Source organism: Prionailurus viverrinus, chromosome A1, assembly GCF_022837055.1.
Source record: "Prionailurus viverrinus isolate Anna chromosome A1, UM_Priviv_1.0, whole genome shotgun sequence".
Classification (NCBI taxonomy): Eukaryota; Metazoa; Chordata; class Mammalia; order Carnivora; family Felidae; genus Prionailurus; species Prionailurus viverrinus.
The window spans coordinates 212,160,620-212,172,722 of record NC_062561.1 but is presented as its reverse complement, the minus strand read 5'-3'; the positions used below and the strand labels follow the sequence as shown (position 1 = coordinate 212,172,722).

The 12,103-nt window shown below is 37.4% G+C and overlaps 1 protein-coding gene across 2 annotated transcripts in view; it reads left to right on the top strand.

The window, feature by feature from the left end:
- Positions 1 to 885: 885 nt before the first annotated feature.
- IL7R (interleukin 7 receptor) overlaps positions 886 to 12,103 on the top strand; it is a 28,170-nt gene continuing 16,952 nt past the window's right edge. Inside the window, exons 1-2 of one of the 2 annotated variants that reach the window (XM_047870854.1) lie at positions 886 to 1,109; positions 5,593 to 5,731. In XM_047870854.1, the coding sequence (XP_047726810.1) occupies positions 1,028 to 1,109; positions 5,593 to 5,731 (221 nt within the window). In that variant the 5' untranslated portion in view covers positions 886 to 1,027. Of the gene's footprint in view, positions 1,110 to 5,592; positions 5,732 to 9,400; positions 9,600 to 12,103 lie in introns of those variants that run through there. The other variant, XM_047870861.1, reaches the window with a different exon arrangement.

Sequence of the window (12,103 nt, the reverse complement as noted above, 5' to 3'; positions counted from 1 at the left end):
ATAGTTTTGATTGACACACAAGTTTAGAGAGAGACTGAATTATCTTTGTCATTGTCTCAGGCTTCTGCCCCTTATATATATTGTATGTACTAGTTTGGTTTGCAAATGCCATATGTTCCTGAAATGTGTGGAAATCAGATTGTCAGAAATAGAATCCTATTATAAATACACTGAGAAAATAACTGTTTATCTATTAAACAAGGGATCAACAGTTTTTTTCTGTGAAGGACCAGAGAGTAAAGATTTTATGGTTTGTGTGCCATACAGTTTCTGCCGCAAGTCGTCAGCTCTGCTGCTGTAGCACAAAAGCAACCGTGTTTCAATAAAACTTTATTTGCAAAAATAGGTGGTGGGCCAAATTTTGCCCTTTGGCCGTAGTTTGCCAACTTCTAAACTAAATAAATAATTCTTGAATGCCTACTTTGATCAGTGAAGTATAAGTATTAGGGATACACAGAAAACAAAATGAACATTTGCTGTTCTTGCGAAATTCTCTAGTGTATATGTTCAGAAATTGGAGATGATCTATTTTAAAATAATCTGCAATAAAGTACTTAATAAAGTGCAGAATCTTTCCTTAAAGCAAAACTTACCCCAATCAATTGATTAGCTCTGTAAGTTTACAGTTTTGTTTTGTGATTATTTTTTGAACTGAGCCTTATTCACACTCTATAGTCTCAGGTATCTTGGACTATATTTGAATGTACTACCTTATTCTGGAATAAGCACAAGAAGTTCGGGGACTTACAGGAATACCAAAGAGGTACAATAATTCAAATGCTCTATCCCTTCATTTCCTCTACCTCTGCTTACAACAGCAATACTTTTACTCAGACTTCCTGTTTCTGGCACTTGCCTTCTTTTTTTGCTGTGTTTATACTTCCCCCTGTCTGTGGTTAAATAAGTATAAAGTGCTAAAGCTGTAGATTGGTGCCTCTCTCTCTCTCTCTCACTGGTGCTCTGTCTCTCATTCATTCCTACACACAGGCTCACACACCTCCCCTCTCCTCTCTTTCTCTCTCTCAGAATGATGATTCTAGGTACAGCTTTTGGTATGGTTTTCTATTTACTTCAAGTCGTTTCTGGAGAAAGTGGCTATGCACAGAATGGTGAGTCATTTCTAACTTTTCTTTAGGATTTCAGGTTATCTCTAGCATATGCTTTGGGTTACTTAGATCCCCAAAGACCTGATCTGGACACTGGGTTGGAATGGAGTTGGAGAATTACCATATATTCTGTCATTTTTCTGTCATTTGTAAGTTCTAACCACGGGGACAGGAGGCCAGGAAACAATACTGTGGGTGGTATAAAGTCTTAGAATTGTCTAGAAAGAATGCATTTAACTCTATAAATGTGGATCTTAAATGTTGGTCAATGTTTCTACTCTTACAAAAGGAATACCCATATAGGTGCAATGGTTGTGCTTGTTGGAGAATCTCCAAGGTAATTTTACCTTGTTAAAAAAATCAAACTAGATTTATTTTGTTTAGTTTTTTAAGAGGTTCCAAAAGCATAACTCTCATGATAAAATAGTTTCCAGAAACAACAGCTTTGTCTGCACTTACCATCACCATATCTCCAGCACCTAAAAGTGTCTAGAACGTAGCAAACATTCAATATTTGAATTGAATATTTGAAAATTCCTTCAAAATACTTCAGTTTTGATATTTATGTGAGATTCTTACTTAGTGAATAATTGCACAGAGAAAGATCTGTATTAGTTGTCTCCTAAAAATATATTTAATTGCCTTCATATCAACACATTTATCATCATATAGTAATTCCCTTTGGGATCCTTGAAATACTTAGCACCTACAAGCCAATGCTATCTACTTAGGAACTAGGTCATAATGACAACACAACTGTAAACAAAGACAAAATGGCAACAAGAGGAGCAACCTGGGAATTTGAACCACCCATTTGCTCCCGATAATTAAGCTCTTTGGCTCTAAGAGTTGAAAAGTATTTTCCTATCAAAGATACCAAAGACATCAGCTTAATGATTCAGCTTAGATATGTTAAGTCATGTAATTACTAAGGGTGGAAATCCCTAGAATATTTTCACTAAGGGAATTGTCAGAAAGCTGACATTTTTCAGTGTGACCATGAATGAATCACTTTGTGGGGATGATCATAATTCCTTGGTACATGTCCCCTTATGTTTGCACAGATAGCTGCTTGGCAGGTAACACCTAATTCTTACTCTTTGGAGTATAATATTTTCCTTCTATTTCTCTCTGATGGCCATACTTTTTAAAAAAAGAAATAAGAATTCTAACTGAAAGCTGAGTTTCACTTCAACTTTTCAAATTTCAGTTTTATTTAGGATATCTATAACCACGCATCCACATTGATCACCTCAAAATATTTTTCAGTTTGGGGTGTATAATAATCCACTGCTCTTTGTTGAAAGATGAGTTTGTTGATAACCACAAGGATGATAAAGAGAAGAAAGGGATATTTTTTAATAATCCAAACCATGTATGTTTTTGATCAACTAATTCCTTTCAACAGGAAGACTTCCAAACCACACGGCCTTGTCAATAATGTATATTTTAAAAAACTAAATTTTTATAGACAAATATGCTTAGATAGTATTGAAAGAATAGTAAGTTAACTCACTGTTAAAAGGTTCTATGTAATTTCAAAATCATAGTAATAATACCTTTGACATAGAGCTCTTTCAAAGGATCCCCAAAGGTTTCATGTAGATTCTTAGAATTAGAATTCTTGTGTTACCGTTTCATTACTTATTTCTCAAAAACAGAAAAATGATAATAATCATAGCTAACCCTTATTCGGTGCTTACTATGTTTTTTTTTTAATTTTTTTAATGTTTATTTATTGTTCAGAGACAGAGACAGAGTGAGAGTGGGGGAAGGGCAGAGAGAGAGAGACACAGAATCTGAAGCAGGCTCCAGGCTCTGAGCCTGATGCAGGGTTCAAACTCACAAACCACAAGATCATGACCTGAGCTGAAGTCAGATGCTTAACTGACTGAGCCACCCAGGCGCCCCAAGGTGCTTACTATGTTCTAAGCTAACTCTTTGCATATATTTGTTCAATGATTTCTCATATAATGTGAATTTCCATATCAAAACACTGAGGTGTAGAGAGGTTGAGTAAATAGGAAGAATTTAAACCCACATCTGTCCAGCTCTGGTGTTGGAGGTTTTAACCACTGTGTATAATACTCTAAGAATTTTTCAGCTTAGGTCAGGTAGAACATTCTCTTTGTAAAATGCCATGCAATTTTGCAAGTTGTTGAGGGGAATTTTTCTTGGTTACAAAGCAATTTTGCCCAGTAAAACATCTCCTAAAGAGCCAGTAAGCTGTTTCTCAAAACATAGCCACTTTAATTGTATGGCTAGTGTTTTGTATATTGTATGAGCATATACATCAGACACACTTCACCAGACTGGATGGCTAAGGGTGGTAGGAATGCCTCGTTCTGCTGGTGCTCAGCATCTGCTAGTCTATGCTCTCCGGTTTATCTTGTATATTGTATTATATTGTATATTGAAGAATTTTGGACACAAAGCTGATCCACAGAAGTCTGAATCCAAATAGTAATGTAGGTTCTGTTGTACAGGATTGGTGGAAGATTTGAAGAAGAGAAAACCTCAAAACAGAGTGAGGACTGCTGTGTAAAGACAGGCTACAACCACCACTGTTCCACTGAGAAAAGGTTTTAGGAGACGAGGTTTTAATACTATCAGATTAGGAATGAACATGGTTTAAAGTGTGAGCCCTAAATAGTGGGTTGCCCCTCATTATTTAAAACTGTCATCAGGGAACACCTGGGTAGCTCAGTCAGTTGATCGTCTGACTTTTGATTTTAGCTCAGGTCATGATCTCACAGTCATGAGATCAAGCCCCATGGCAGGCTCTGTGCAAAGCATGGAACCTGCTTAAGATTCTCTGTCTCTCTGTCTCTTTCTCTCTCTCTCTCTCTCAACAAACAAACAAAAACCTGACTGTCATCAGGAAGGGGTCTATACCCTACTGAAATTACATAAGGAGTCTTTGCTTGTGGCAGAATTGTAAGCCTATGGATTCTAGGAATGGTCAGATAGAGCAGCACCCACAGCTTTTTATCTTGATGTAGTTTTTCAAGATTTGTGGCTTTGACTGAACCAACCTGTCACTCATCTAGTTGGTCCACTCCACTCACAACCAGCTTTACTAATTTTCCCACAGAACTACTTGGTAATTTAAGTAAAAAGGAACTTCAGGACACTCAACGGGTTTGATTTTAGTATATTCTGTATCCTATTTGAAGCTCTAGAAGCTTCTAATTTCTAGCATTGATGGGCCAAAGTGATTTTTAGTAACAATGGACCTAGAAGCCATCATAAGCTCACACTTGATTACTCTGAGAATGGCTTCGGTTACTCTGGATTTTCTCAGGTCTCAGTCCAAGTATATTTGCTGATACATTTTTTTCTATTAAATATTATGAAATATAGATACAAAATGTCTATTGAATCCTAAGGGCCTCAACCCAGTTTAAAAAATCGAATATAATCTATGACAAATTGTACTTACCAAAAGTGACTGACAAAAGATTCTGGCTCACTACATACTTTCAGAATTCTGATAATATCTTAAGATACAGTATCTATAGAAGAAGGATCTATAAGCACTGAAGTAATACCTATAGGATTTGTAGGAAAGTCCACCAGATCTGAGTCCCAGCAGATCTAATCTAATCACATTTGCCTTAGTAGCTTAAGACAAATTGCTTTAAATAAATATTCACACAATGGAGATAATCAATTGTACTTTTAGTTGGAATTCCTATTCAGGTAAGGGAAATCTATCCCTTAAAAAAGTGAACTTCTGACTGTATGATAGCTCTCATCTTCCTTCATTCAAAAAATACTTGGGAGGAAATAAATGAAGATTAGTAATAAAGTCAAAGGCTAGGTAGCATTTGAATAATAGAGATAGAGTATCTCTTATTTGAAATTCACTAATTAACAGAAGAAATTATAGTGTAAAAAGGAAAGTGTATGTTTAGTATTTTACTCTAGATCTCTAATGCACTAACCCAGTGTCAGAGGTATTTAGAAATATTTGGAGATAGGAGCACTTGGGTGGCTCAGTGTGTTGAGTGTCCAACTCTCCATTTTGGCTTACATCATGATCTCACGATTCATGGGTTCCAGCCCGGCATTGGGCTCTGTGTTGACAGCTTGGAGCCTGGAGTCTGCTTCCGATTCTGTGTCTCCCTCTCTCTCTCTCTCTCTCTCTTTCTCAGAAATAAACATTTTTTAAAAAGAAAAAGAGTATAATGTATTTAAAAATGAATATTTGGAAGTTATTTATTAATTTTTATGATTTAGAAAAATCATTATGATTCTAGAAAAATCTGTGCTCTTTAGGTATTATTTTGGTTTGGATTTGGGATCTTTTCTGCTTTGGTTTTGGTTTTTCTGTCTTTTGCCTTGGGCTTTTCTTCTTGAGATAAACTTATAACAGCTCCCTCATGTCTGCCCCCAAAGGCTGCCATTTCATTAATGTCACTCCAGATTTCAAAAGGATGCACTTATTTGCCCCATTAACAACTACAGGTTTGTTCCTCCCCAGGAGACTTTGATGATGCCGAACTGGATGACTATCCATTCTCGTGTTACAGTCAGTTGGAAGTGGATGGATCCCAGCACTTGCTGACCTGTACTTTTGACGACCCAGATGTCAATAGCACCAATCTGGAATTTGAAATATGGTGAGGAATATTGGCTCCTACGGGTGCCTGGAAATCCTGTCTCTCTTTTCATGTACTACGCAGCAAAGGAAAGAGTATGGAGCATAATTGTCAAGTACTAAAATCGAATGAACTCCAAAAACTTCCTGAAACTCCTTGTTCTTCACCAAAATACTCCAGCAAAGATACTTTCATAGGTTCTCCTGTCAGTCAGTCCTTGCTGGTACAGCAAGCTGATGGTATGGAACTTGGAGATTCCCAACCCTCCTGACTTCATAGCAGACTTTAGCATTTATTTTCTTTTAATATTTTATTTAGTTTTGAGAGCAAGAGAGACAGGGCACAAACAGGGGAGGGGCAGAGAGAGAGGGGGGAGATACAGAATCCAAAACAGGCTCCAGGCTCTGAGATGTCAGCACAGAGCTCGACGCGGGGCTTGAATTCACAGACCATGAGATCATGACCTGAGCCGAAGTCGGACACTTAACCAACTGATTCACCCAGGCGCCCCCTTCATAGCAGACTTTAAATCTTGCTTTCTTAGAACACTCCTCCCCCAAAATTTATCTGCCTGAGACAATCTAGTGTCTTGCTGCACTCTGGAGGGCTGTTGCCTGTTTTCTAATCCCAATACCAGCACCGTCTTAGCTTTTCAACCTAAAGCAAGCTATGGAACTCATGTAGGCCTCAAGTTCTTCACCTGTTAAATGAGTTGTACAAATTCATAGGGAGGTTTGGATAAATAAATAATGTAATACTTTAATAATTGAATTAAAGGGGTGCCTGGGTGGCTAAGTTGGTTGAGCATCCAACTTTCCATTTTGGCTGAGGTTAGTATCTCATGGTTTGTGAGTTCGAGCCACACACAGGGCTCTGCGCTGCCAGCATAGGGCCTGCTTGGGATTTTCTCTCTCCTTCCTTGTCTGCTCCTCTCCCACTCACTCTCTCTCTCTCTCAAAATAAATAAACTTAAAAAAATAATAATTTAATTGGAAGACATATCCATATATAATTATTGGGAAAGAGGCATTAAAATTAAAAAATCTATGAATACAGACCTAACTTCCACCTTCTTGGCACAGTTTGACTCTAGATGGTACCCTTAGTATCAATTTTTCAAAAATCAGCAGGAATAATCTGGCTCTTGTTTTCATAAGGCCTCGGGGAAAAGGCAAAGAAAAAAAGTAAGTCTCTCTCTGGTTTGAAAGTTTGGTGAAAAACTCAGAGAGTTTTCTTCTCCCTCCATAAACCATCTCATTGCTTTGGGTTACTGTCTCAGATGACTTGAAAAAGATACTCCAACATGAAATTCTAACTTAGGGCTATTTCCAAATTCATAGCAAATGCCCTAAGTAGGTTCTTACCAAGAAAAGGGAGTCAAGACCCACTAGTAGTAAAAGAGGGCTTCTTAAATTCAGTAGACTCTCACCAATCCCCCTAATATATGGTCTAGACAAGCCCTAAATTCCATGCCTTACATTAAATTATAGGAGCTTCCTGAATGTGCTCATGCAATGCTTCCTGATGCAGTCTTTTGAGAACACAATCTTGGACTTGAATTCCATTGTGTGTTCTCAGTCTGCTTCTTGGTTCACTTCTATAACACACTTTCCAGGAATAAAATCTGTCAGGAGAATAGGAATCTACGATGTCCAGAATCTATACTGCAACTAAACTACACTAAAACAGGCAAACAGCTTATTCCAGCCATGTGCTCCTTTTTATGGACAAAATCCCCCCCAACAGTTATGTGACTTTGGGTTCTCCACCACGCTATTTGGTGGACAGCAGCGTTCATATAGTTTCTCCTCAGGAGGCTGAGGCTGACCTTTCTGTCCACTTTCACTCACACCACTTCCTTGACCACTTGAACAAACTTGCCCACTTCCTTTTGCAAGTCTTTTGATTACTTCTGTCATATTATAATCTATCTGCAGCATCCAGTGGGGGTTTGCAATTGGGTTTATGTATTTTGGTTGGAAAGGGATAGTCTTAAGACATGTTTTCAGTGTGAAACACTAAGTATGAGGAGGTTAAGGTGATTCTAGAGAGCACCTGTGTTTGTGAAGGTATCCACACTTTGAGGGGGACTTTCATGCAACTCCTAATCCCAGGAGGAACATTGTTTCTCAAGTCAAAGTCATTTGGAGTGCTGTATTTGCCTACGAGGCTAGGTTGCTTTGCCAATGTAACTAGCTTCATTGGAGCTTTCTGTTCCTTTAACATGTTTATAAAGAAGAAATTGGAAATCATTGAAAAATGTACTTTCTTCTGAAGTCTTTTCACAGGTGGAATTGTTGACAGAAACCAGATGCTGTTTCCCAGCAGGCTTGTTAGGGGCATATTCCTAGAAGAGTTTACCACCTGCCTGATCTGGTCACCAGTCTCCCGGGGTTAGAAACCAAATTACTTGGTGTTCAATGAAAGGATGCATTTCCCAGGAATGGACTTGGATTAGCCAAAATCACAGAGTTATATTACCGATATGCCAATTGAAGATTTCACACTGATAGATACAATTATTATAGATACCCAAATATTCACACTGGGCTCAGGACCAATAGGAGTGGGTGTTTGGGGAGAAGAGGAACAGAGTAGACCAATGGAGTATATGTCCATATAAATCCACTCTTACTGAGGGATCTGAAAATTTTTTATTCACCAGAAACTTAACCACCTCTCAGGTACCTGGAATAACACAACAGAGGCACTAAAAGCAAGCACCTAGGTTAGAATCCCCATAGTAACACTTAAGGAGCTCTGTGACCAAGGAGTTGCTACTTAAGCTCTCTGATCATAACAACCACATTGCATTGGGGTGGTTGGCATATGGTCAATACCTGTAAATAGTACTTAATTCTCAATGTAGATTGATTTTTATTAAAAATGAGATCAAAAGGTTGTTCAGTAAATATAGAAGCCAAACAAAGGAAATTTATTTGTTGGTTTTATGACTAGAGTTAGTTGGGGCACCTGGGTGGCTCAGTCAGTTAAACATCTGACGTCAGCTCAGGTCATGATCTTGCGGTTTCTGAGTTCGAGCCCCACGTTGGGCTCTCTACTGACAGCTCGGAGCCTGGAGCCTGCTTCAGATTCTGTGTCTCCCTCTCTCTCTGCCCCTCTGCTGCTCATGCTCTGTCTCTCTCTGTCTCTCAAAAATAAATAAATATTTTTAAAAATTTTTTAAAGTTTAAAGTTATTTGGTTCAGATCTCAAAGTGTTTAATGTTTTAAGACTAGCTACCAGCACTTAAACATCTAGATATCTCTTTAAAAATCAGATTTGATAATAGCAGGCCCATCCAGCAAAAGGGCCTGAACAGAATTCCTGCTGCTTCTGTGGATGAACAATTAAATCTCAGCCCTGAACGTAAGCCCACTTTTCTCATTTATGTTACTTTCGTAGACACTGTGGGCACTTGACTTTGGGACCCTGCTTTCTAGGTGCTTATATAAGGTCCATGGTCAACTCTCGAAGGCAACTGATTTTTTTGTTTGTTTCCACATTCTTGGGAGCATCACAGTCACCTCCATGTGCCACCTACAGATAGCACTTCCTATATGTCATTTTTAGTTTCTATGATTTACCACCAATGTCACAGGCACCCTGCCAAATTTATCTCATATTCTAGAGTTACCTAGCAATATCTGCCAGGGGTTATTAATTTAGTCCTTCTCCAGTAAACCATGCTAACTTTCAAAGTTGCTAAATATTTTTGAGATAGATTCTGTCTTTAGAGGCCAAATGAGGAACAAAGGCTACAGTTTTTGTTTCTGTTTTTTAATGTTTCCATGTAGGTATCTGTCTGCCCCATCAGGAGAAATGCATTTATCAAGCTAAACCACACAAGATTGAAAGAGATTTAGGAGGCTGGAGCTAAATTGAAGAAGTAGGCACTATGGTCTCCCCAGGAGTCTCTCCCTATTTTCAGAACAAGAGGGTTTGTGTGAGTGGGTTACTGTTGATGCCCTCTGGGAAGGTCGTATAGGCCCAAATTTGTTGGCCTATAGTACTACTGGGGTCAAAAGTACATGAAAAAAAGCCACCCCAGAAGTAAAGCCGGTAAATCACTGAAATAGTAATTTCTAAAAGTTTATTGAGCATGTACCAAAAAGACAGTTTGCAAACCAGCTGTGCTCAAACTAAAATATAGAATGAAGCTCAGAGGTATATTGTTATAAAGCGACTTATATAGTGTAAAGACAATGAGTGTCTATTCTTTACAATGATTAGCTATAATATTAGAATTTTCTTAACCAAAAGGAAATTGGTTGGTGTTACCTCATATCAATTTTGGCAAATGGTTTAAGTTTTGCTTATGATTTTCAGAGGCATAAACAAGAAGTGACCCAGGTTAAGTTAATCTTGCTTGTCTTGTAAAGTAAGCTAAAATAATATTTGCATATATGACAAACTTGTTTTGTCTGCTCAGGGAATTTTCAAGTGCGGTCTCTGTGTTTAATTTTAACATTGGATACTTGTGGTGCTTTTTTCTGCCCCCAAAATACCCTAGAATTTTGGGTATTTCCAACAGAAATATAGTGTGATCCATAAATGTGTGAGCCACATATATAATTCTAAGTTTTCTAGTAGCAACATTTTAAGAAATAAAATATAAACAGGTGACATTAATTTAATTTAATATATCTGATTTAACAGTACACTTTAATATACTATATCCAAGATATTATCACTTCAACATGTAATCAATATAAACACAAACATTAATGAGATATTTTACATTACTTTTTGCATCTTCAAAATCTGTTGTATATTTTATAGTTAGAGCACATCACATGTGATATTTCAAGTGTTCAATAACCACATATTGGGAGGTGGTTATTGTGTTGGACAGTGTCATTCTAGAATACGTCTAACCTTAACAATACATATTTAGTAACCAAGGAAATTGTTTCAAATTAGGTAAGTGAGTTGAAATGAATTACATTGAATTGAGTTGAGCTCATGGGGAATACACTAAGTTTCTTCCTTTTGCCTGAAGCCAGTGTCATTGGCACAAAGAAGATTGTCTATTCCAGGCCATAGGTTCTTCTTAGCAACAAACATGGCTTCCCCTCCACATAGGGTGGCTCCTGGAATTCAGACCCCTTAAAAGGATGCCCAAGCTCAAAAGTCAGCCATAGGGTGATCCTTTATTTATTTACTTTTTTTTTTTGCTCATTTATCTTATTTTCCAAAAAGTGGGAATAAACCAAGAATGCCATTTTAGGTTCTTTTTAAATTTCTAACAATATGAAAAACTTGCTACCTGTTAAGGATTTATAATTGAATATTGTACTATGCTTCACTTAAAAATATATTCAAACTCATTGACTGAACTAAAATGCATTGCCTTTCTAATTTCTCCACATCATATGTTTACCTAAAATTCAGAAATGGGATCATGCTCTAATTCTCCCCCTCTATCTTTATCAAATTATGAAATGTAGGCTATCTTCAGAACTGTCCATATGACATTCATCCCAAGTTTGTTCCCTGGTATCCATCTGGCCCAACTTAAAAATTTGCTTTTAATATTTACTCTACTCCAAGGGGGAAAACCCAGTTAGCCCAATGAGGGACACACTCACTAGAAACTCCAACACACTCACGTGCACACACATACACACACACACATTTAAAGCCACACAGCTGCATACCCTGAAAGATTAACAGTTAACAAAAAACTATAATTGGGGGAAGGTGGCAATTTTAAGGGATGTTCCACAAATAGTAAATATATTTAGCCAATTAATAAACTTAAAATTTCTTGACCCATCTCTGTCTTTGAATACAGGAATGTAACTAGTCACTCAAAGACCACAGCAGCCTAGAACAGGGAGATTGTGCACCTACAGCCGAGCCATCCTCCTCAGATTTTAACCCCACACCCACCTCACCTCAAGCCACACAGACATGTTCTTTCTGCTCAGAATCCAGCAACAATCCTGGAAAGGGCTCACTTGAGCACATGTTGAGGAAAGTGTACACACATCTAATTTACCAAAGAAAACCAACACATTCTGTACCATAGGTAGCAAAGGACATTTTTAGAATATATTCCCTGTGATATTTTTAAAAATATCTGGTTAATGAAAAGAATTCTTTTCATGTAAGCAAACTCATTTTCTTTTTTTTTTTTTCTTTTTTTTTTTCTTGCTACAATCCCCACTTCCAATTTGAGCCAGCTATTCCTCTTTTCAGGGCTATTTGGCTGGAAGAGCATATAGGAAAACAAGTTGGTAATCATGTTTATCACAGGAGACGGAAATTAAATTGACAATTGGAAAAGAAAGAGAAATGAGTACTTTTATTTTTATTTTGCATTGTTTAATTATTGTTGCAATAGGTGTACATACTTTTCATTCTTTCTTTCATACAAAACATTTCTTT